At 45.8% G+C, this 26,072-nt stretch overlaps 1 protein-coding gene and 1 gene segment (V, D, J or C); both read left to right on the top strand.

Annotated features, from left to right (window-relative positions):
• Nucleotides 1-3,053: 3,053 nt before the first annotated feature.
• On the top strand, nucleotides 3,054-3,617 carry LOC133096656 (T cell receptor beta variable 6-9-like). The segment is given in 2 exon segments: nucleotides 3,054-3,102; nucleotides 3,187-3,617. Coding segments are annotated over 2 exon segments (480 nt in total).
• A 3,648-nt stretch (nucleotides 3,618-7,265) lies between these two features.
• LOC133096657 (uncharacterized) lies at nucleotides 7,266-13,592 on the top strand. Its single transcript, XM_061198272.1, has 3 exons — nucleotides 7,266-7,311; nucleotides 7,443-7,751; nucleotides 13,255-13,592. The coding sequence occupies exons 1-3, from the start codon at nucleotides 7,266-7,268 to the stop codon at nucleotides 13,590-13,592; spliced, it is 693 nt and encodes a 230-aa protein (XP_061054255.1).
• Nucleotides 13,593-26,072: the final 12,480 nt, after the last annotated feature.

Here is a 26,072-nt window from a genome sequence, read left to right on the forward strand (position 1 = left end):
ATCTGAGGAGAAGTGTCTTGCCCAGATCTCATATTTCATAACTGTCAGAGCATGGAATCAGACTCAGGTCTGTCCTCAACACCTGTGGTCCCTGCCCTATAGAACAGTCCCCCCCATAGAACAAATATATATATATATATAATTTAAGGGAGTTGGCTCACATTTTTTTTAAGGCTGATAAGTCTAAAATCTGCAGCTGGGCTGGTGGTACTAGAGATCCAGGGAGAGCTGAGGTTTAAGTTCAAAGGCTGTTAGGCAGAAGGGGCTGATGTTCCAGTGAAGGCCATCAGCTGGACAATTCTCTCTTACCTGGGAAGATTAGGCTTTCTATTCTATTCATGTCTTCGACTGATTGGATGTGGCCCACCTACATTATGGAAGGTCATCTGCTTTACTAGCTAAAATGTTAATCTAATCTAATATTAAAGTCTACCTATTCACATGTTAATCTCTTCCAAAAACACCCTAACAGGAACACCCAGAATAGTGTTTAACTAAATACTTGTGGCCCAGCCAAGTTGACACATTACATTAGCCATCACACCATCTTCCAAGGTTGCATAAAAATTTAGTAAGCATGAAGTACCTGGCACAAAACAGGACTCTGCATTTCTTGACTCCCTTTGCTAATCTCTGACAGCCTCTTCCACCATTTCCCAGGGGCAAAGTTAGAGATGGACATATTTTGCCTATAGTTGAGGACTTCAGAAGTCACAGAAAGGTGAATATTTATGCCTGATGATTCATTACATGAAATTAACCAGAGCATGTAATATACATCCCTCATCAGGCATTTTTAAATCAACTTTATTGATGGATGAATTATAGTTAAGCCTTGAACAATGTGGAGTTTAGCAGAAGCTAGGGGCTCTGAGCCACCCCCAAGCCCACAGTCAAAAATTCACATATAACTTCACACGTGAATGTCCATATCCGCGGTTCTGCATCTGCAGATTCAACTAACTACAGATCCTGTAGTACTGTAGTATGTATTTATTAAAAAGTGGACCCACACAGTTCAAACCTGTGTTGTTCAAGGATCAACTGTATATACAATAATCATTACACACTTTATAATTGACAGGTCAATGGTTTTGCTCAATATATACGTATATGCCCATGTAATATCTACCCTATTAAGATATAGAAACATTTCCATATCCCAGAAAGTTCCTTCATGCCCCTTTCCCATGCCCCTGTCCATCCCTGAAAACCAAACAAATGATTTCTGTTGCTATAGATTCGTTTTGCTCAGGCATCTTTTTAGTGAAAATTTAAGGTCTCTAACCATTGAAACAATTCCTCTTTAGCACAGAGCTAAGTATTTAAGACAGTTAGGTGCTCCTGGAAAGTGTTATGGTTAAAAAAAGTGCTTGAAATCATGTGATACACAATATCCACTTCAGGGACAAACCTCGCTGGGGATGGAAAGTTTTATAAAATGACCATCAAAAGGTCTTGCCAGGTGGTACAGGCTGTTTTTATAAAATTTATTTATTCACTTTTAGAAATTTCTTTTCTCATGCACCCATTCCCAGAAATCATTTTATAATGATATTTTGATAAGAAGTCATCATCTCCCAGGAAATTATTTTGAGATCCCATGAGACACACACAGAGCAAGGCTTCATGTTCACACACTGTGTGCTGGGCTGTGCAGACAACAGGCAGTAGCAATTTCGGTGAGAGATCGTTTCACGTCAGGAGGAGGGTTCCCTTGGCTTTTATCCCCAGTATCCAAGACACAGGCCTCGAGCTGGAAAGTCCCCCTTTCTGTTCTGGCCTTGCCTGTGCACCGGTCTCCCGTGCTGTGTGTCCTTCTGTCTCCTGGACTAGGGAAGTCTGAGCACAGATGTGGAACCACTCCGGGGCTTGCCAGGCCCCAAATCAAGGCTTCTTGTTGTGGTTACATCAGGATCCTTCTTTGCTTCTGACTTTAGTTTCTGTGTCTTTCTCTCCCAGACCCCAGGAATGCCGAGTCACCAAGACCCCAGACATGTGGTCATGCTCAAGGGAAACCAGCACATCAGGAAGTACCCACAGGTCCAAAATCATGTACTCAGGACCAGCTACATAATTTGCAGGGCCCGTGATTCAAAACTTATTCAGAATGAATATCACGGCAGCAGAACATTGCAGCAAGTACGGGGTTCTTCTCAGTGTGGGGTTATGTGCAACAAGATACAGTTTGGGGCTCTGTGATATTTGTGACTCAGTTAATGGCAGATGCTACACCAGGAGGTACTCCCCATGCAATGGATGTCTCAGGTAAAAACAGAGCATCCTTCATTTACCCTGGAGTCTGCCGCCTCTCACCCCGTCCCTCCCACGTCTGTATTCCTTTGTGCTAACATGTCATCTGCGGTGCTGGGCAACCATCTCTCCACAGAGAAAGGTGGGTCGTAGGCGTGATGCCGTTCTGCTGCTGCTAGACGTCCCTCTCCGGACACAGGAAGCACGTGCTCAGGTGAACACCAAGGAGATGCAGCTGCACTTGCCAGCTGCCCCTGTCGGTGAATTGACAAGAAATAGAGCCAAACGATTCCTCAAATGTTGATGAGCCCGAGGTTGGGAAACCAGATACCAGAAGAATCATTGTAGGTGGAAGGACAGGGCCAGGACCGTGATCAATTAAACAAAGTAGAAACTGACACTTGAAGAGTATTTGGGCTGCATGAGTCATAAAGGGCAGCAGGAAGCCATAAGGATTTTCCCCGAAATTCAAAACTAGATTAGATAAATGAAACCAATACACAGTACTAATGAAGAATTATCTCTGGGATCAAAATCACATAAAGTTACAAAGTGTTTTACAGAAAAGTTAACAAAACTTGTAAGGCAGGCATCCATTCAGAGGCCGCGACCTTCCTGTTTCTGAGCTGTTCGCTGGAGGTTCATGTTTGATTTCAGCCTCTGGGGGAAGGGGCGTGGCCCCCTGTGAGGGGTTGGCTCCGGGGCCTGGCAGGGACAGTGACACCTCAGAATGACTCCCTGGAGAGCCCCTCTCCCCTCTCATCAACACACAGAAGACCCCTCTGCCTGCCCCCCCTGCCATGGGCACCAGCCTCCTGTGCTGTGTGGCCTTCTGTCTTCTGCAGGCAGGTGAGTCCCGGGCAGGGTCCCTTTGGGGTCCCAGCACCAAGCGTGTCCCCTGTGTCTGCAGCATCAGCTTCTCCTTCTCCACAGGTCCAGGCAATGCTGGTGTCACTCAGGACCCCAAATTCCGGGTCCTAAGGACAGGACAGAGCGTGACCCTGAAATGTGCCCAGGATCTGGACCACTACTATATGTGCTGGTACCGACAAGACCTGGGACACGGGCTGAGGCTGATCCATTACTCATCTGCCACTGGCACCACCAACAAAGGAGACGTCCCCGACGGGTACAGCGTCTCCAGATCAAACCTCGAGGACTTCCCTCTCACGCTGGCGTCTGCCACCCCCTCCCAGACATCTGTGTACCTCTGCGCCAGCAGTTACTCCACGGCTCTGCACGGCCAACTCCTCTCTGCACAAAAAGGCAGGGGAGGCCCTGCACCCCGGGACTCAGCAGAGCCCCTTGCAGGCTCCTGGCACCTGGAGCCCTGGAGCCCCGGGTGCCAGGTGCCTGCAGTGTGACCCTCAGTGCGTGGTCTCGGCCGGCCCAGACCTGACTCCATGGCCTTGCAGACGTGTGTCCACCATCACTCTCTGTCTTTCCTCTTCAGCTGCCCTGTGAGCAGAAACATGCTTCCCCAGCTCTGACCCCGGCCCTCAGCCCGAGTCTGAGAGCTCCAGGAGGGAACGTTGTTGGTAAATCACATACATCCAGATCCTCTTGTCTCTCCGCAGGCACCTCATTTCTGTTTCTCTGGAAGGTTCTCCCCCAGACTGGCCCTTACGTGCTCTCTGCTCTTTCCTGCCTTTCCCTGGTGGGGCAGGTCTCTCCCACCTCCCTGACCTCAGATTTCCGGCCCTCTCTACTCCAGCCATGCTGCTCGCCCCTCATCTGGGTCACATCCCTTCCCATCTCAGAGACGTCAGAAGCTATTTCCTCTGCACTGGACACAGACCGTTCCTTTTGTGGTGATTAACTCCCGCCCATGTTCCCGTTCAAGGTCCCGCTGGGTGGTCAGGCAATTCTGGGCACACCCGTTTCCCAGGAGAAGTGTGAACACGGTCGGGGTGTCTCTGTTCGAGCTTTTCCACGACCGGACTATGAACTTCCCCCTTGTTACTGCGGATTACGCCTCCTTCCTACTCACAAGCGGGCCTCCGTCTTCTGTGTGTGTGTGATGATTACAAGTATGTTCTTCCTTACTGTCCCCAACGTCTGTCCCCACAGGTCACACAGGAGCTGGACTGTCCCAGTCCCCCAGGCACAGGGTCACAGGGAGGGGCCAGGCTGTAGTTCTCAGGTGTGACCCAATTTCTGGTCATGTTTCCCTTTATCGGACTAACAGACACTGGGGCAGGGCCCAGAGCTTTTGATTTACTTTCAAAACAAGGATGCACCAGAGGCATCGGGGATGCCTAACGATCGGTTCTCTGCTGAGAGACCTGAGGGCTCGTACTCCCATCTGAAGATCCAGCCAGCAGAGCCCGGGGACTCAGCCGTGTATCTCTGTGCCAGCAGCTTAATCAAACAGTGTCACACAGTCGCTTCCTTCTTTTTCACCTCATCCTTCTCTCTCCTTGCGGTTCCTACAGACCTTAAATAGGCTGTTTTTTTGCTTTCCATTCACCAAAAAAAAAAGAGGTTGATTTGGACATCAGCTGTTCTTTGGATAGAAAGAGACCACAGGTTAACTCCTGAAATACTGTGGCTGTAAATGTTGGTGGATAGAAATCATTATGGCTCCTGTGTTCTAGGAGTCCTAGGGCCAGCTCAGTGCTCCAAGGCAAGGACCCAAAGTCCCGGACATAACAGTCTTCCATGGGACCTTCAGGGGGCTGCCCAAATGCGTGGCTTTGGCTGCCTGTCTGTACAGGGAGCAGAATCTCCTCTGCGCTTGTGGTTGGCATCTGGAAAGTTTTCAACTACCTCCTGGGGCATATTCTTTCTTCTAAAGCCTCTTCTGTCCCTGTCACATTGGAAGTTTTCCACAACACAGCATCAAGACTTCTCTTCCTGTTTTAAGTAAAATCCTTACTACTTTTGTGCCAGTTAATTGACAAACACAATGTTGAAAACAACAAGACTTCTTTCCCTCTGCCTCATTTCAGCAGCCCACTTTATTTTTTTTTCATGTTTTCACTGCTCCTGTCCTGGCAGTTACACTAGAGCATACTTTTACAACCTCTCCAGTTTCATCTTGCTTCCCTGAGTAAATCTGTTCTCGAGAGACTGTTTTATTTCATGCCCTAGGCTTTTGATTTGAAATAATTTCCCTGAAATCTTTACCTTATTTTCTAATGCCCCTATTCCTTTTTATGTATTTGCTATATTATACATTGTTATAGATATTCGTTATAAGTATAAACACCTCTATTGTAAATAACATCTTCCATCCATCTGTGGGCGAAGCTGCAGTCTGAATGTATGAAATCTAAGGTCAGAGTGGATATGATTTTGGATCATGTCTTCTGGGAGTCCTAAGAGATAACCCAGCTCCGAGACTGGGATTGAATGTCACGGCCATGGTAGAGGCTCCCTGAGCCTTGCATAGCAGGTGAGGGGAGTGACAGTTGCCCCAAATCCACTTATCAGAAATTGTAGTGGCTCAGGACACCAAAGTTCTTTCCCCAGGGAGTGAGCATCCATGGGAAGGAATTTTCCTGGTCTTTAACTGTGGCATCAGCAAAGCTCCCCTTGCTCTGTTGCCCTGTGCCTCTGGGGAGTGAGGAAAGCCAGGGCACACATGGGAATTCCCTGCTCTTGAAATCCCATTCCAAGGACTCCCTTTCTAGACTTCATCTTCAATTTTTTTCTCCATTTTTTCCCCCCATTTTTGCCACATGAACGTGGCAGATTCAGCTTCCTTATAATACTATTTTGTACCGATGTTTTCACATCTCCTAACTCCTCTGCTTCTTCCAGAATCATCTCTTCCCTCCCTGCTGCTCAAATTAGCAGATGCGCATTGTACAAGTTTTCATTTAGTGGAGACTGTCCCTTGCTGGTCTTATCCATCCATCCTTATTTCCCCATCAGATACTGTTTCCTCCGTGATTGCTTACTGCCTTGTAAGATGTTCTTATTTTTCTTACATTCCAATTTTACTTTTTATTCGTACACATTTGACCCCATCTCGAAGGTAATTTCATTATCTTCCCAGTCCTTTGCTAATCTATATTTTGGAGTTAACATTGATTGTCTTTTATTTTCTTCAGCATTTTTGTTTATCTTCTGTAATGAAGGTAAAAGAACCTCTTTACACTTCAACGTCTGTGTTTTTCTTCCTACTTTAAACATTAGTTTAAAGTAAACATTAGTTTAACTAAACATTAGTTCCTTTAATTTCTCCCATTCTGTGCCTCTCCCTTTCAGAAGATAATTTTAAGGGGGAAGAACTCAGTTGGCCTATAACTGCCAGATAATGCGATAGTGGTTAAGCAGAATGAGGGTGGCCTATTAAGCAAGATAAATCAAAGGAATAGTTTGGGTTAGAACTGGTGTTGGGATTAGGGTTGAAGGAAGTTGAGTACAAAAGGTGATCATGCAGACACTTCCCAGCACCCCTTGGGCCACTGCAGAAGAAACAGTGATGAAACTTCAGGTATTGGCCACAAGATGGCACTATGACGCCACCGAGATCTAAGGGGCTCTGGGCAGAGTCTGGGAGGGCAGCCTGGGAGGAAAAGGGTTAAGAAAAACTTAGGCGTGGATCCACTACTCGACAGCTGTTGAAGAAGTTTTCCGTTATTGCCAAACTACCTACAGCTATGGAAGAAGTGGGAGGTCCCTCTAAACTGTAATGAGATCCACAGTTGAAGGATTTGGGCGAAGCAGCCTTGATGTCGGGGGCAGGTGCAGACAAGGAGCAACCGTGTCAGAGGAATATGGGAAACCCAGGGGGTGGAGTGCACCCAAAAGTCAGTGCATCGCAGCCCCACTCCATCTCCCCTGCAGGCGTGCTAAGCAACGTCTAGGAGAGGAGACGCTGACCTCACCTGAGCCAAGTCACAGGGGATCCTCCCGGGGCCGGGAGAATCTGCAGGGGTAGGGGGAGTGACATCCCAGGCAGACCCACCTGGCCATTGAAGAAGAGCCCCCCAGCTCCCTCTCTCAGGCCTGTGGATCAGAGCATTTAGTGGGGACGACCCTCTTCTCGCCCTCACCCTGCCATGAGCCCCAACTTCTTTTGTGTGATTCTTTGTCTGCTGGTGGCAGGTGAGTTCGGAACTCGGCTGAAACCTCTGCTGTGGGTTTGCAGAGTCCCAGCTCCAAGGCTTTCCCTTTCCTTTGCAGATCCAGGTTACTCATTGAGCCTTGTCTTTACTGTGTGTCTGCCTCTTCAACAGGTCCCGTGGATGCAGCAGTCACCCAGAAGCCAAGATACCATATTATACGAGCAGGAAACAAGATGGTCCTGGAATGTTCTCAGCATATGAAGCATCTTGGAATGTTCTGGTATCGGCAAGATCCGGGACAGGGGCCAAGGCTGATCCATTATTCAAATGGCGTCGGCAGCACTGGCGAAGGGGATGTCACGGAAGGGTACAGTGTCTCCCGAAACAAGAATGAACATTTCCCCCTGACCCTGGAGTCGGCCAGCACCAACCAGACCTCCTTGTACCTCTGTGCCAGCAGTGAATCCACAGCACGGCACGGTCAGCTGCTCTCCGCACAAAAAGCTCAGCCACAGGCGTGAGGTGGACACTTGTTCCTGAGGCCACGTCTCACCAGGGGAGAAAAACTGGTCATTCTGAAGCTCTCACCAGACTAGTGTGAACTGAGGTCCATCAGCGTAAGGTGTGTGTGTGTGTTTGTGTGTGTGTGTGTGAGTGTGTGTGTGCGCTCTAATTTGAAAAGACACATGACCCCAATGTTCACTGCAGCACTATTTACAATAGCCAAGACATGGAAGCAACCTAAATGTCCACTGACAGCTGAATGGATAAAGAAGATGTGGTGCATATACACAAGGGAATATTACTCAGCCATTAAAAAAAAATGAAATGATGTCATTTGCAGCAATATGGATGGACCCAGAGATTATCATACAAAGTGAAGTCAGACAGAGAAAGACAAATATCATATGACATCACTTATACATGGAATCTAAAAAAGGATATAAATGAACTTATTTACAAAAGAGAAATAGACTCACAGACATGGAAAACAAACTTATGATTACCAGAGGGGATAGGAGGGTTGGGGGGGTGAGATAAATTAGGAGTTTGGGATTAACATATACACACGACTATGTATAAAATAGACAAACAACAAGGACCTACTGTATAGCACAGGGAACTATATGCAATGGCTTGTAATAACCTATAATGGAAAAGAATCTGAAAAAGATTATATGTATGCATATATAATTGAATCACTTTGCTGAACACCTGAAGCTAACACAACATTGTAAATTAATTATACTTCAATTTAAAAACGGTAGAAAAAGTAAATGCAAATAGCACTTAGTGTTACGTCACTCAATTCAGAATATTCTGGTAATTGAATAAAGCAGAGGAACAGCAGCATCTAACATGAAATTTATATTTCACTTTACTTTTCAGTGCAGAACTAAGCGGAAAGCAGCCGTGCTGCTTTAAATTCCCTGAGTGATCTGGGGCTCTCCAAGCTTGAAACTGTTACACAAAGTTGCCTGGGGCTCACTGAATACCAAGCAAGAATTCTTTGGAGAAAAACAATTCTCAATAACAAATTATGAAACACATAAGTAAACAAACCACTTAGGGGATATGTTAGTAGATGCATCAAACAGCAGCATTAAACTCTGAGATGATCAACTGTAGAATTATCCAAAAAAAGATGACAAACTAAGTCTCTCCTGTGGGCATAGGGCAGTATTTTGCATCTTCTGAGGTTATGAGGTCTTTTGAGGTCACTGAGAACTTCTCGCGTTCTCAATATTTTATGCCTGTGACTGTTCTCATCTTCTCTTATTTGTGTGTGATTCATTTCTAAGTTGAACTACATGCATAAAATTGTATATGATTCCCATCTTTTAGGCAATTTGTAAATTAAGAAAGAACATTTTTATCATCCCTTTGGCTTGGATTAAAATCTATGAGCTTTTCAATTTTTTTTTTCTTGCAAAATTTTACAAAATGATATTGGCAACAATTTATTCTCCCCCCCAGCCTGTATCCCTCCTCGGCTTCTTACAGGCGGAAGTCCACACACAAGAGCAGGGTTTCTTCATGTGGGATCCAGTAAGTCCAAGTCTGGGGGTCCATAGTTGGGCTTCACAGGAAGGGCAAACCCCACGTGCTGCTCACCCCTTGACCTGCTGTGCCATGTACACCCTGGGTTGGGGGAGCGCTGGCTGACCCAGGACCTGATTGCAGACAAGGGAGCAGGCTGCTTGCTGGGCAAAAACTCAACTCACTAATTGGCCAATCTGCTGAAAGTCTAAATGGTGAAACTGACGAATGACCAATTTTGCCAAAGTATGGCGTTTACAGCAGTTCAGGATGCTTGGAATGATTTCAACAGACTTTGAGGATTTTTTTGTCGTTGTTGAAGTTTTTGTTTGGCTACAGCTTTCCTTCAGCCATTGATCCTCAGCTATTTCTGAGCAAACTTGTCAGTCCAGCTTATTTTGAGGTCAAATTTGGATGTTGTATACTTCAGTCACTGAGAACTTCTCATGTTCTCAATATTTTATGCATGGAATTGCTCCTGTCTTATTTGTGTGTGATTCGTTTCTAAGGTGTCCTACGTGGAATACAAGCATTGAAATTGTATATGACTCCCATCTCCTGTGTAATTGTTTATTAATGTTTTAGTCATACTTTATTTAAGGTGTAAATAGGGAGAAAAATGCTCAAATTAATACACGTATTGCTTGGTAAATGTTGACAAAGGCATACACTAGTGCAACCATGACCGAAATCAAGATAAAGAACATTTCCACCACCCAAGAAAATTTCCTCATGCCTCTTCCCAATCAGTTTACTCCCCAGAGCTAACCACTTTTCTGACTTTTATGACTATAGTTTTGTCTATTCTTGAACTTCGTATAAGTGGAACCACATAGGAAATACTCTGTTTTATTGACTTCTTGTTCTCAAAATTATTATTTCTGAAATGTACTCATATTGTTCTGTTTATCAGTACTTTTTCCTTTATAATACTGAGTAGTATTCCATTGTATATCACAATTTGTTTATCCATCCTCCTATAGATGGATGACTAGGTTGCTCCAGTTTTCAACTATTATGAATAAAACTGCTCTGAATATTCTTGTACAAGTCTTTGTGGGTAAAAGCATTCATTTCTCTTAGGTATAAACATGAGTGGAACTATTGATTCATAGGGTAGAGGCATATTTGACTTTATTAGAAGCAGTTGAATAGTTTTCCAAAGTGGCTGCACCAATTTACAACACCAACGGGTGGGGGTTCCCTTGGCCCCCATTCACACCAACATTTGGTGTTCTTTTTATTGTTAGCCATTCTATTGGGTTTGTAGTGGTGTCTCATTTACACTTCACTGATCAGTAATGATATTTACTTTTTTCATATCTTCCTATCTCCTCTTATAAGGTGCCTGCTTTTGAATTTGTCCATCTTTAAAAATCAGGTTGTCTTTATACTATTGGTTTGTAAGGGATATTTTAATATTCTAGATAGGAGTCTTTTGACCATTAAATAGACTGAGTTGGTCTTCTCCCACAGTGGCTTGCCTTTTCACTTTTTTAATGTTGACTTTGGTTAATTGAAGATTTAAATTTTTATAAAGTCTAACTTAACAGTTTTTTCTTTTACACTTGGTGCTCTTTGCATGCTGTTTGCCTACCCCAAAGTTATGAACCTTTTCTTTCTATTTCTTGCTCCACTGCTTCACTGTAATAACATCATCCCTTGTTCCTTGCCATCAGCTGGAAAGGACCCACCTCCAAATTCATGAGTTAATCATCCCACTCTGCCCACAGCTTCCTATCCTCCCACACCTGTTCTTTGACATTACCGGGATCTCCTATCCATTGGTAACTATCCTTTCTTTCTTCCTATTCCTTAGGGTCCTTCCATATTTTCATCACCTCCTGATAGAGTAGAATTGATGATGTTATAATACATTCTTTTAACCCTATCTTGCAAATATTCATTCTTTTACCATGATCCTCTTAGTTTGCCCTCACATTACAGAAACCCAAACCCGAGTGAATGCATTGATCTCTCTTTTTCAGGGCAGCAGCTGAGAGCTGTCAGAATAAATCACACCTGCACAAACTGGTATCTAGCATGATAAATCGAGTCACTAACCTTACCTGCCTTTACACCTCTGTTTTGAGATTCCAATTAGCTCACTCTCTCACTCAACAGAACATTATCTCAAATATTTCAAACACTTCCCACTCTCTGTAAAATTTGCCCTCTTCTTCCCTTCTTGCCTCTTAAATCAAAGGTGATCCCTGCAGTGGAGGGCAGTGCCCACTGAGGGGGATCAGAGAGAGTGTCCTGAGGAGGGATCTGCGTGGAGCCCCAAGTTCTCCACTGCGTATGTGAAGAAACACACCCTGCTGTAGACTTCCCTGGGTAGGAGGAGCTGAGGAAGGGAGTCATACTTCCCTGGATCCTCTTCAGATTCTATGTCCCCAAGTCATACTATTTATTTTCACATTGCATATTTCTCTCTGCTTCTGCTGTCTCAGCAGTGCTAATTGCAGAATGTTAGAAATTTTGTTACTGCTAATTGCAGAATGTTGGAACTTTTGTCACTGCTAATTGCAGACAGTTAGAACTTCTGTTACTGCTAACTGCAGAATGTTAGGACTTTTGTTACTTTTTAAAAAGGCCCAATGCATTTTCCAAGCTCGTTTTTCCTTTTTTCCCTGGCTACATCTACTGTCTACTCCGCAGGGTGCTGGGAGGGTTGAGGAGGACCAATGAAGAGCCTATTTATAAAGGTGAGACAGGGTTTAGGGAAACCAGTAAGGGAAGAGAAGGGTCCTAGGACACCATAAATGGGTGGCTCTTATCCCCATTGGCCTGGAAGGAGTGGGGGAGTGGTTCCCTGGGCAGTTGGCTGCTGTAATTTAGGGAACCAGCTGCCTTGCAGGTGCTGCAGCCTTTGGTAAGAAAGAGTAGCTAGGCTGAAATGTAACGGGGAGAAGGAAGCCAAAGGGTACATATTTATTATAAACCAGGACAGTGGTGCCCTGTCTCCCTTCACTCGCCTGCCATTATGTCCCATAAACAAAACTCAGTCTAGAGGAAGCCCAGTTACTATAATCTGTAAAGGTCAGCCTCACAGGGCAAGGTGAGTCTGGAGGGATAAACAGAAACTCTCCAGAATGCTACACTGAAGATGGGCTTGAGGGCAGTAAACCCCAAGTTGACTAGGTCTGTGCCACGAACCCATAAAGGCAGAAACTTGTTTCTGGAGAATCTTCACTCCCAAGAATTTATAGACAACCCAGGCCCCCTTCGGACCCAGTCAGATAGACTAAATCTTGGTGTCTCTGCATCACTGGCCGCTCAGGGTGAGGGCTGGGAATGCTGCCCGGGAAAGGAAAATATCAACACAAAACTTGGTTTGAGCCCAGCATCACAGAGATGAGGGTACCCAGGCAGAGAAGGAACAGGAGGCTTACTCACAGACCCTCCCCCTCGGCTGATGTGCTGGTGGGGGGGTGGGGGTGGGCGGTGAGGAAGGCGAGAGGGGACGGGGCTTCCTGGCTGCTGGTGGGGGGGGGGGTGGCGAAGAGCATCTGCCTCAGAGAAACATCATCACAGCTGGGTGGGGACAGACTTCGCCCTAAGTCAGCCTCCTGCTCGGCAGAAGTGTGAGAGGAGCCTGGCGTGTGGGCAGCACAGAGCCAGGACCTCGGGAAGCCTGCAGGGGGAGGACAACAGGGAGGGACCATCACAGGGTAATCCTCCAATCAGGGAGAGCGAAGCCGGAACTCAGCTCTTACCCAGGAGGACCAGAAGGTGAGCGCGAGGCGCTCGCTGCCCACCGCGCGTGCCCTGGGCTCCAGCCTCGTTCCCTGGGTGATGCTTTATCTCCTGGGAGCAGGTAAGTCCTGTGAACAGACATTATCGCCTTTCTGAGCTTCCCAACTCCTGAATCCTCCACCTCCCCTTGGGGATAACCATCAAGCTCTCTCCGGTGCTCATTTTATGTCTCTGTTTCCCACAGGCCCGTTGGAGGCTGGAGTCACCCAAACTCCGAGACACCTGATCAAAACAACAGGACAGACAGTGACACTGAGGTGTTCCCCTATGTCTGGGCACCGCAATGTATCTTGGTACCAACAGGCCCTGAGTCAGGGCCCCCAGTTCCTCTTTGAGTTTTATGAAAATATGCAGAGAGCAAAAGGAAACTTCCCGGGTCGATTCTCAGCACAGCAGTTCCGTGATGCTCGCTCACAGCTGAACGTGAGCTCCTTGGAGCTGAGGGACTTGGCCCTGTACCTGTGTGCCCTGCTGGGTCACCAGCGTTCTGTGCAAACCTCCCTGCCTTGCCTTGAGCACTGAGAGAGCGTGCAGCCTCCCGCCCAGGTTTCCCTCCTGCAAGGGATGTTTTTAGCCGTTTCAAATCCACTTCCTGTTATCTGCTGAGCCCAGAGCACTCCCAGCGAACAGAACCCAGGTTGACCTGTGTGCACTGAATGTTTCCATGTCTCCCAGCATCAGCCAAGTCAATAGAAGGGGGGCACCTGAGCCCTTAACGTGTGCTAGATTCTTTGTACATATCATACTCTTTAAAGCTTTGCAGCAATCGTGCAAATCAAATATTCTTAGGCCCACTGTATAGATAAAAGAGCTCAGGGACATTAAATCATTTTCCCAATGTCTCACGGTTTAGAAGAAGCAGAACCGGGAAACAAACATGTCTGTTTACGAAGTCCACACTTCCTCCACAGACCAGCTGCCCCATCATTAGCCTCTGCATCCCGGTCAGTGAGAACAGAGGCCTGGCCGTGTCTTCGTGTGTCCCGCTGGACAGCAGTGGAAAGCTCATACATCATCATGGTTGTTACTATGGCCTCCTCCTTGGCAACACTGAGGACCATATGATTTCACACTGATTCATTATCATTTGTAGGCAGCCCTCACACCTTTTTTCAGTCTGTAGCTTACGTTTTAAATTTTTTACAGTGTGTTTTGATGGACAAGAATTTAATGCAACTGACATTATAGTTTTCTCTGTGCCTCAACCAAACAAATTCTCCCTCAGATAAGTACCTGGAAATATTTTTCTTAATGTATTTGAGTAAAATTTAAATTTTACTTTTCATGAGTAAGAATAAAATATACCTGAAATATATTTTCATGTAAGGAATGAAGTAGAGATCTGGGACTATAAGGAAGGGATATAGCTCAGTGCAGAAAGACTAGCCTGTAAAAAGATCCCTAGGCTGGAAAAGAACACGGTGCATACGAGGAAAAAGCTGAATGTAGACAGGTGTGCCTGGTACAGAGAGAGCAGAGCTGATGGTGAAGAGACAGGTGGAGGGCCAAAAATATAGGACCTTGTAGGGCTATTGCCCCATAGAAGAAAGGCAGCCAGGAGCAGGGACCATGTGAGTGAAGGTTTATGGCTGTCATTTGAGGGGTAGTAGAGGGTGGGGGAGGGGCAGAGGGTAGATGAAGGAGCCACTGGCTGGTAGGACAGTGACATCACTGATTGGTTTCATCAGTGACACCACTGAGAGCCATGTCTTGTTTCCCCAACACACAAGCTGGGGCAGGCGGGTCCTCCAAAGCCCTTCCCTGGGCTCGCCAAGCTCTAACGAAGCCTTTCCTCATGTCTAAATCATTGGGGTCCTTCTTTGGCATCTTCTCCAGTTTCGGCTTCTCTCGATCACAGATGTCATGGATGCTGGAACTCCCCAGACCTCAAGATAACAAGGACACGACAGAAAGTGACATTGAGATGTCCGTGACTGTTGTCCTCAGGTAATGTGTATCAACAGAGCTTGAAACTGGGGCTCAGGCTGATATAGTACAGCCTGCACAAAGGAGGAATCTCCCAATGGGTCTGCGACTTTCTCTCGCAGCCAAAAATGTCATCCTAGCGGGGGACCCTCAGAGGCCGCGAGCCCTGTGCTGGGAGTCCTCTGAGGTCAGTGTCAGCTGAGCCAGCATCACGATTTGAGGGCACTCAGCCTTCTCTTCCACGGCCCCTCTTCTGCGGCTCTGCCGTCAGAGCTACTACACCTCTGGACTTTCAGAGGAATTCCTCCTACCCAGCTGCTTGCAGGAAGGAAACTGTGCTTGAAATTGGATACAAAGAGACACCCTTGACGCCACAGGTCCATATTCTTTTCTCTGCTGGACTTTTATGAGTCTGTTTCTCCCACACCATTTTCATTTCAGTCATAAGCTTTTATCCATGTTGTGTCCACTCCTGGCTGTCCTTCCCCTACCCCCGAGCCCTCATCTCTGCTTCAACCCTACTGGCTTCAGTTCAGTCCATTCCTCCTATGCACCCTGCTCCTCCCTCCGGAAGGCTTGCCTGCTCCCAGGCTCTGTCTCTCTGCCAACACAGGTCTCTCCCCTTTTGTTCTCTTTGCTCCAGATCTCAGCTTGACCATCACCTTCTTAGAAAAGCATCCCTTCTCGATATTACTAGCTCAGGTCCCCTTGTTATAAGGGCTCATAGCTTATACTATTCAGTAACATTTAGCACAGTTGTCATTTTACATGAATTTGTGCGACTAACAGAAACCGCTTTCACTCTCTATAAATCTCACATTGTAGTGGCCATGGATGTTTTTGTTCCCTGTGTTATTTCCAACACCAACAGTAGTTGTCCAGGTACCAGTGGACAGTCTTTAGGGAATGAATGAATCATGGAAGACCACCTGGTTCCCACCTAGGCTATCCCAGAAGTCTGGCTACATCGATGGGGACCTTCCATCCCTTTGTCTCCTGAGATCAGGTGAGTCCTGGGAGCAGAAGAGAAATCCCTATCGTGGGCTTGTGTAACCGGGTCCCAAGGCTTTCTGCAGTTTTGTGTCTTCCCATCAGCTTGCTCAACTTGTCTCTTCCTTCAGTCTCCTTCCCTTAAAGGCTTATGGATTTTGGAGACTCCCAAACATGGGCTACCTCTTCACTGGCGGGATGATCAGAAACAGAGAGTCAAAAACTAGTATTAAGAGTTGATGGAGAAGGAAACAATAATGGCTTCTCTATTATGTGAGGGAAGGTCTTCCCAAGGCACAAATCCCTCTTGGATAAATTAGAGGCCACGAGGCCTGATACACTGAACCGTGTCGTGGATGTCCACTTCCATGGATCGTTGGGCAACGCCAGAGACACAGAGCTGAGGGTCTCTCACCCCCAAACCCCAGCTTCAGCCCACACCCTGCCTGTGGGGCAGGATGCAGGGCAGTGCCCTTTCCAGCTCTCCCTCCTCGGCCATTTCGGAAATGCTGTTTGTGACAGCAAAGGCTCCATTTATAGAGAGAGGCCATGCATTAGTCCTTGAAGAATTGTGTGAGTCTTTCTGGGCGGAAATAATCAAATATACAATTGCCTAGCATGGCCCAAGGATAGACCAAAGCCCCGGTTTTGCCTGAATGATTCACATCAATGCTTTAGAGACTAATGCAGCTTCATCTCCTTAGGCAGTGAAGACCAAAAATAGACTACTTATTTCAAAGAGTCAAACCTTAGAAAGACTGGAGTTAGAACATGTTCCCTGGGGACAGCATCCCTCACCCATTTGAGAAAGCTGTGAGCTGTTGATGAACACTGGAATAACATCACACCCGACACTGGAATGAACAATACTGCTACTTGAATTAGAAGTAAAAGATGAGCATTTCTAGAGCCTGTGAAAATGTAACTTATTTTTATTGAGTTTGAAAATGCAGGCACTAGGAGGCGCTCATTTACTTTCCTTTTCAAATAAGGGGATTATTCAAGGCTTGTTCTAGAATGAGGGGTCAGAGCCTCCACTCCCGGTGGTGGCCATTCTTGCAGAGGTAGAAGCCACATTAATCCACAGTCAACACAAACTGAAGTCACCATCGACCTCACCGCTCACCCAGCTCACCGGTCAGGGGCCATTATATAATGTGGCATATATATATATATATATATATATATATATATACCACATCTTCTTTATCCATTCATCTGTTGATGGGCACTTGGGTTGCTTCCATGCCTTGTATATAGTGCTAAGCTATGTTTTATAATAAAAAAGCATCAACAATGTATAAGGAAAATGTTAAATGTTAATAATCCTCCTCCCTCTCCAAACACACCCCTATCCAATCCCACCTTTAAGGGTGTGTTTCTTACCTTCTTCTCTATGCTCATGCAAACCTGTCTACCCAAATACCCCTACAAAAGCGGTGCCACCTGTACACATTAACTGCAACTTGCATACTTTTTTCTCTTAGTCTACTTTGGACTTTATTTTTTCAGATCGGTAGATAGAGATCTAACTTGCTTCTATTAGCTGCTTCATATCGCATAATGGGGATAGACAGGTAGGTTAATGGCCTCGTGCGTGGTCTCAGAGTTGATAAATGATGGAACCAGATTACAAACGACAGTCTGGTTACATCTGTGTGGGAGGCCCTGGGAGCCTGGGGGTTTTCAGTCTGCAGGTAGGAGGGTCCGTGTGTGTCCTACACCGCTGCAGGTAAGAGCATCATGATATTGGCAGAAGAGAAGTTCTAGAGATGGCTGATCAGGGCTTAGCCCCAGAAAAGCTGAGATTTGAGCAAATTATTCCAATCCCAAGATGCATCACAGATACGAATGTGATTTAGGGAAGGGACCTTTGTGAGAAGCTATTATTAAAATGAGAAAGGGAGGGAGAGAGGCAACTAAGTGGTCGCTTCACACATGTGAAATGTAGAGGAACACAGTGTTAACTAAACTCCAAGCTGGTTCTGATCAGTTTTGCTTTTTAAGGGGGTGGAAATGGGATAATTTATTTCAAATGTGAAGTTACCAGATGTACGGCTCCTTTTCCCTGTGAAGGCTGGTGACGAAGAGAGAAGTGGTGAGGCTGGGGGCCACAGTTTACCTGTTCAATGGGGCACACTAATAAAACAGGCAGTGCCCAAGGAGACTCTCAGGGGCTGGAAATAGGTCAATTTTCCTGCTTAATCAGGTTGGAGGAATCCCATCTTCTTCTGGAAAGGATCGTGAGTCTTGTTCCTTTTCTGAAGGGAGCCACCAATCAGGTTTTGAGAGTTAGCCTAGGAGTGAAAATGAGAAATGAATTACTCATAATGCAGCCTGTTAGGAGTCCCAACGATCAGTTCAACCCCCCACCGCGTTTTTAGTGTATGACTCTCACCCAAATGTTAAAGGTAAAACAGTTCTGACTCAAGGTAAGGTTCTGTAACATTTATTTATTTTAGAAGTGACTTAGAAACACAGGAGGCACCACGATAGGGGGTTGAAGACAAAAACTGTATGGAGATTCATGAATTAATAAAGGGAACTGTTTTTGTTTTAACCTCCAGAATTACTAGAAGATTTGAACTTAGATCGGTACACACCAGAGGCACCGTTTCATCCCTTGCCCAGAGCTGTGAGTTCAGACTGCCTTTGGGACAAAGACGTGGCGATTCCACCATCCACCCTCCCACACACACACACATAGCCCACTCCTGCCCAGATCATGCATAGGACCAGGCGAATGCAGGAACGAGGTCAGAAATAGGAGGCTCAGTTGGAGTTGATAAAATCAGCATTTCCTACCTCAAATGTGAAGTGCTGTTGAAGCATCCAGGTGGAAATGTCCAGCTGATGATGAGAAAAGAAGGAGAGAAACAAGAAGGCCGGTAGGGAGTTGGGATTCAGGCCCCGGGACACTGGGGTGACAGAAAGGAGCCTAACAGAATCAGTGCCTATTTAAACCCACTTCTGAATTTCCATTTTTCATTAATTCTATGCCTCACAAGTTTTCACCTTTTAATGTTTCTGATTATGACTGACAGTCATTTTTTTCTTTCTTAATGGTACATAATAGAATGATGCATCTCCGCATTGCAGGCATCTTAGAGATACTTACTTAATTAATTAATCCTGAGGCTCAGTGATGTCACCATGGGAACTGCCCTGTGGGGACATGGACGCCCCTCCTCCTCTACTCATGCTCGCAAGGACCCTGAGCTGATGAACCTCCCACTGCTGCCCTGACCCTGCCATGGGCTCCAGGCTCCTCTGCTGGCCGACCTTCTGTCTCCTGGGGGCAGGTGAGTCCTCAGCAAAACAAGCAGTTCTGTGTGTGTGTGTGTGTGTGTGTGTGTGTGTGTGTGAGTGATGATTACATTTATTTTCTTCCTCACTGTCCCCACAGGTCACACAGGAGCTGGAGTGTCCCAGTCCCCCAGGCACAGGGTCACAGGGAGGGGCCAGGCTGTAGTTCTCAGGTGTGACCCAATTTCTGGTCACCAAGTCTTTTACTGGTACTGACAGATGCTGGGGCAGGGCCCGGAGTTTCTGACTTATTTTCAGAGAAAAGGTGCACCAGACGCATCGGGGATGCCTAGTGATTGGTTCACCGCTGAGAGGCCTGAGGGCTCGTACTCCCATCTGAAGATCCAGGGGGCAGAGCCTGGGGACTCGGCCGTGTATCTCTGTGCCAGCAGCTTAGCCACGGCGTGGCACGGTCACCTCCTTCCTGTTTACAAACACCCCCGTGCTCACCTCTCCTCATAGTTCCCAGAAATCCCCATATAAAGGACTTACCCCACTCTTCCCTCAGCAGGGGGAATAAGTGGATTTGGGGCTTCAGCTGTTCTGATAGTAGGAAGTCGGAAAATAACCTTTGAAAGACTAGAGCATCTGGGTTTCTGAGATTCCTTTATACAGTTCAAGATTCTGTAATTGAGATGGAATATCAGACCATAGTCTCAGGTAGAGTGAAGTATCCTCTTGTAAGACTATTTAGTTTCAGCACATGTATAATAAACTCCTCATACTGAATGTCACCAACTCAGACCACACAATGCCCAGATGTGGGCCAGCCAATACAGGACACTGTTAAGGTCAACTGTAGCTACCAACCTTAAAAATAAATAAATTAGAATCCTTAGCAACAGCTGCCACTGAAATAAATTATCCACAGGGAACTGTCATCCACAATAATGCACGCTAATGTATGTCCATATATTGCTTTTTTATTTCTTGACAATCCTGCCGTCATTTTGTGTCTAATTTTCTTCTCTATTTTTTAAATAGAAACTCAGTTTGGCTTCCATAAAAGGTAACCCCACTTGAGAAGGTGTTAAAGGGGAGTAATTCAAAGAAGACTGGAATAAGAGTTATATCATCCATTCAGGATTCTTTGAGGTTTCCAATTTACACTCCGGTCAAGGTATATGAGCCTTTCAACTGGCACACACACACATGAACACACACACACACATGAACCCACACACATGCACACACACACTCTTTGGGTTACTTTTTCACTCTCTTAGTTGTGTCCTTTGATGAGAAGAACTTCTTAATCCAAAATCAGTCCATTTTCCCCCCTCTTTGGTTTGTATTTTGTATTTTGGTGTCTAGTTTAGGAAATCTTTACCTATTTCAAAATGATCATGTTTTCTTATATTTCCTTCTAAATTCTTTATATTTTAAACTTTTACATTAAGATCTGTAATTCAACTGGAGTTCTTTGTATATGAAATGAGGAAGAGGTCAGGTTATGGTTTTCCATATAGTTATCCAATTGACCCAATATTATTTGTTGAAGAGTAATACTTTCCTCACCGCTTTGTGATCTCACTTTTGTCATGTATCAGTCATTGCGTATGTGTTAGTCTGTTTTGCCAGTTCTTACACAAATAGCACACTGCCTTATTTACTATAGCTTTACAATTTATCATATCAAATACTATAAAGGGAAAACCATATGATCATCTCTATAGATGCTCAAAAAAATTTTGATAAAGTCCCACATCCATTCCTGATAAAAGAACAATTAGCAAATTAGGAATAACTGGAAACTTCCTAATAAAAAGCATTTATGGAAAACCTATGGTTAATAGAACATTTTTACAGGTAGACCATGATAAGTTAAAGATGCACATTGTAATCCCTAGGTCAAACACTAAAAGTAGCATAAAGAGGGGAAAAATAATCTTTTCAACAAATGGTGCTGGAAAAAAATATATATCCATGTGGAAAAATAATGCATCTCAATTTTTATCTCAGTCCATAAACCAGGAGTTGGCAAACTAAGGCCCAGAGGCCAAATATGGCCTCTGCCTGTTTTTATATGGCCAAGAAGCTAACAATGGTTTTTACATTTTTAAATGGTTAAAAAATAAAAAGAATAACATTTTGTGCCAGGTGATAATTATACAAAATTCAGATTTCAGTATCCGTAAGTAAAGTTTTGTTGGAATAAAACTAAGTTCAATCATCTACGTATTGCCTCTGGCTGCTTTTGCACTGCAATGGCAGAGTTGAGTAGTTCTGGCAGAAACTGCATGGGGTGCACAAAACCAAACATATTTACTATCTGACTCTTTACAGAAAAGGCTTGCTGAGCCTTGCCAAAAACAAAAATTAATATGAGTTGCAGCAACATTTCCAACGATCTATAAAGCTTCTGAAGTATAAAGAGTCTGAGAGAAAACACAGCAAATTCTCTTCATGACCTTGTAGTAGGCAAAGATTTCTAAAAGAGGATGAAAAATGTTCTAATTTTAAAAAGAATTAAATTATTCTTTATCAAAATTTTAAAAATTGTGTTTGTCAAAAGATACTAAGACCCAATACAATGACCCAATGCAGCCAAAAATAAATAAATAAAATAAATAAATAAATAAAAATTTGAACAGGATATTCAGATAAGAGAAGATATGTAAGGAGGCAGTTTCCTCTTCAAGGACTTGATGGGCTTCTTTCCCTGGCTGCTTGGAAGATGTTTTGGCTGATAGAACTCCACTGTCAGTCTCTCCAGGAATTATCTTTGGTTAAAGAGAAAGCTTTGCCCGAGGTCCCACCCCTTCCCAGGGCAACTGGCAACTGGCCCGTATCCTCTTTCCTAGAACCCTAATTGATAAGGTTTAGAATTTTTATTCCCTCTTGGAAAAATCTTTACTTCATGCCTCCCTCACTACCACGTGCTAAGGGTGAGCCCGAGACAGATAAAGAGCAAATCAGCAAGACCTGTGCCCTGCATGTCCTGGTGGATCCGGATTTCGATCCTAATTTAGGTAGTACTCGGCCTGCCTGGGCTCTGGCAATTGCGCTACTGCATAACTGGCCACTTGAGGGCACTGTGGATCCACTGAGCGAGCCTCTGTCAGCAGCGTCCGGGAGGGGGAGGGAGAGGGGGAGGGAGAGGAGGAGGGGGCGGGGTTAAGGGCGAGAGAGTCCTGGCTTGGTCCCTGCGTCAGGGAGATTATTTGATGAATCAGAGTCAGTGTTGGCATTTGAAGAGCTCATCACAGTCTTCTCGCATTAACAAACATGCAGGTGTGTTTGTCCCAGCAGGGAACCATGAACGTCGCCTGGCAGGGAGTAAAGGCCTCTCTGGGAGGCTACATTTAGTGAAGAGTGTGATGGGGCTTCAGTGGGGCAGCCTGGATAATCCAAGACAGGTGTAGAGAAAGGAGCTCCTGCCCTGGGGCAATAGAGAAGCAGTGAGGGTTGATCACCTGGCCCAGCCCCGCGCAGCCTAGCTCAGCACAGCCAGCCCCACCTGCTGCATGGGTGGGAAGGTCTGGATCGGCTGAGCCTGTCTGGGGGGCGCAGGGCGCCTGCGGGAGCCCACAAGGACAGGGACATCAGAACAGCGACATCACAGGTAAGCCCTCCGTACAGAGAAAAGGGAGGATCAAACATCTGCTCTCTCACCCTGGAAACCAGAGCCCTGAGTAGGGAGAAGACCAGTTTCATACTGCCTGAGTCGCCTGGGGCACTCGGCTTCTTGGCTGTGTGGCCCACTGTCTCCTGGGGCCGATGAGTCCTGAGCTCAGGTGGGACAGCCCTGGACCCCAAAGCTTTGACTGTTGCTAGTATCAGACCCCTTCCTGAGCTAGGTGTCCAGCTTCTTTCTCCTTCCTCCACGGGCTCAGTGGATGCTGGAATCATCCAGTCCCAAGGTACCTAATCAGAGGCAGTGGCGGGAGACCGTTCTGAACTGCTCTCTGATCTCTGGACACAACAGTGTACACTGGTACTAGCGGGCTCTGGGACAGGGCCCCCCGTCCTCCTTAGTATTATGGAAAGTCACAGAGAGACAAAGGAAACATCCCTGATCACGTCTCAGCTCAGCAATTCAGTGACCATACCTCTGAGCTGAACGTGAGCTCCTCGGAGCTGGGAGACTCAGCCTCGTACCTCTGTGCCTGCAGCTTAGCGTAGCCCTGCAGAGTTCCTGGCTTTCTGTGCACCAACCTTCCTGGCCCAGCTTCACATATAATGTGGAGAGGGAGGGGGGCCTTAGCTAATTTCCAGGGATGTTTCTAGTTCTTTTCTAACACTCTCTCTGCCCTGCTGAGCTCAAGCCAGAGCACTCCTGACTGTTCAGGCCCCAGGTTCCCTGAATATTCTCACCGGTCCTAGCAAAGAACAGGAGCTCCTCCTCTGTGCCAGAGCGGAGGTATTCATTCTGTGTTTTAATGTAAGATAGACACAGGTATGTCCACTCTGTAGATAGGAAAGTTCTCAGTACACCGTATTATAGACAGCAAGCTGGCAGTCATGGACTTTCCAAATATTTCCTATCTAAAGTATCAGAGGCAGGACCTAACCTACATCTTCATGCTTCTAAAATCAGTATTCTCCTAAAATTCCATGGGGTTTCCCGGGCCTTGGTCAATAAGATGTAGCAGAGCACTGTCTCTTCCATCTCAAGACTGGCTGAGCTGTAGTGGAAGGTCATCATGGTGTGTTGCTACTATAAGCTTACAGCCTGCCAGCTTCTAGGACCTATGACTTCAAGCCAGGGAATGTGTTTGTCCTGTCATAGTTCCATATGGAGTGGGACCATGATATCCCATTGTGGGTTTGGAGGAGGGCAGGTCCCCGAAGGCTGCAGCTTTCTTTCAGTCTGACCACTTTCAATCAAAAAATGTGAAATTGCTACTTCTGCCCAGGTCAGTAACTGCAGAAAACAGCTGAGGGTCACAGCTATTAAATGCACGGTGTAGCCATTCACAGACGGTGGGCACAAGTTTACTAGTGAACGCAGACTGCTTTCATTCTACTCTTTTTAGGTGAAGTTATAGAAAATTCCTTTATTTATCGTCCATTTTCTCTGTGCCATATACTTAAGTACGTTATTTCGATTAGTTTTCTTAAGAACCACGTGAGATAGAGAGCTGTATCCACGTTACAGGTGGAAAAACTGATTGCTGGAGCGTTTAGATAACTTGCTAAAGCAAGCACAGCTAACAAATCTCAGAACTGGGTCTCAAACCCACCCACGCTTTAGATCCCCTTCTGCGTTTTGGTAGAGGTAGACATCTTCAGAATCGGAACGTTGACCCAAAAGTCCCTTTCAGAAACACTGACTCTGACACAAGTTATCATCACAACATCTTTCACCTGGGAGGCTAAAGAGAAAAGAGTTCTGACTTCAGAGACCTTGGTCTGTTTTGCCTTGGACTATTCTGACCTGCCTTGAGCTGGTGACTTGGAAAAGATCTGGCTGAGTTTTCCCATTTGTAAACTGAGACCAATGATACCTGTTCTGTGAGATTTCATGCAAGAAAATGAAACAAATTGCATAATACAAAGTACAAGCTTAAGAAATCTTAGTTCCCTGTTAACTCTCTGACACAACTCTGGTCTAGCACAATTACTGACTGTGTGCAATTCTGGGATCAAAGGCAGGCACGGATTACTTTTGCCTGAGTCACCTGTGTTCCAGACGCAAAGTCATCTGAAATGCAAATACAGTTGTCTGATAATTTATTATGTGAAACTAACTACAAAGAGTTGCCTCTTAAGGGAAAATGAAAATGGGACTCAAGACAGCCCTTCCTGTTTGACATTAAGTCTGATATGCAGGAAGGTGTGGTGCTTCCAGAAAATTCCGGCTTCCAAGCCATTAGTAGTCACGTGAAAGATCTGCTAGAAGAAGGGACACTTTCACTTGAAGAGCGGCCATCAAGGAGCCTCTAGGGCTTTCCATCACATCCTCAGCCCACCTCTGATTTCATCCTTGACTGCGGTTAAGGGTTATGTGCAAGCCTACTTCCATTTGCCCCATGCTGACAGCTCCCCTTCACATGCATGCTGGGGTTCCCTCTGCTTTCTGCCCCAGGGTCTTCTGTGATGTCATAGGAGCCCCCTTGGCCCGTATACAGGGCAGCCAGAGCTGACGGGGTGCTAAAGCTCCTTGTGGGACGGGAGCCGGGGGATGAAAGCCCCAGAGTCAGCATTCAGGAATAGTTCAGAGAGGCATTTCCTGGGCTTCTCAGAAGGTCCCAAAGGAATCCATCTCCTGTTGCCCCAGCACAACTTCACTATGGTGCCTTATCCTGGTTTTCTCCTTCGCTGCTTCATTCTCCCTGCTCTCTGACAGTGATGGAATGATGTCACATCAGAAGACCCTTCTCGGGCTTCCTTGGTGGCCCAGTGGTTAAGAATCCGCCTGCCAATGCAGGGGACACGGGTTTGAGCCCTGGTCCGGGAAGATCCCACGTGCTGCGGAACAACTAAGCCCATGCGCCACAACTACTGAGCCTGAGCTCTAGAGCCCACGAGCCACAACTACTGAGCCTGCGTGCCACAACTACTGAAGCCCACGCGCCTAGAGCCTGTGCGCTGCAACAAAAGAAGCCACCGCAATGAGAAGCCATGCACCACAATAAAGAGTAGCCCCCACTCGCCGCAACTAGAGAAAGCCACGTACAGCAATGAAGACCCAACACAGCCAAAAATAAAATAAATAAATAAATAAATAAATAAATAAATAAATAAAAAAGAAGACCCTTCTCTTTGGAAGAGACCACCATTTTTCTTTTCTTCATACTGCCATTCAGTCATTCAAAAAGTCTTACATAACATATA

Source organism: Eubalaena glacialis, chromosome 8 (genome assembly GCF_028564815.1).
Source record: "Eubalaena glacialis isolate mEubGla1 chromosome 8, mEubGla1.1.hap2.+ XY, whole genome shotgun sequence".
Taxonomy (NCBI): domain Eukaryota; kingdom Metazoa; phylum Chordata; class Mammalia; order Artiodactyla; family Balaenidae; genus Eubalaena; species Eubalaena glacialis.

Excerpts from the sequence above, each read along its gene's own strand:
- LOC133096657 (XM_061198272.1), top strand. The coding sequence starts at position 7,266 with ATGAGCCCCAACTTCTTTTGTGTGATTCTTTGTCTGCTGGTGGCAG. Across the intron at positions 7,312-7,442 it reads TCTTTGTCTGCTGGTGGCAG|GTCCCGTGGATGCAGCAGTC; the intron begins GTGAGTTCGGAA and ends CCTCTTCAACAG. Across the intron at positions 7,752-13,254 it reads TGAATCCACAGCACGGCACG|GCCCGTTGGAGGCTGGAGTC; the intron begins GTCAGCTGCTCT and ends TGTTTCCCACAG.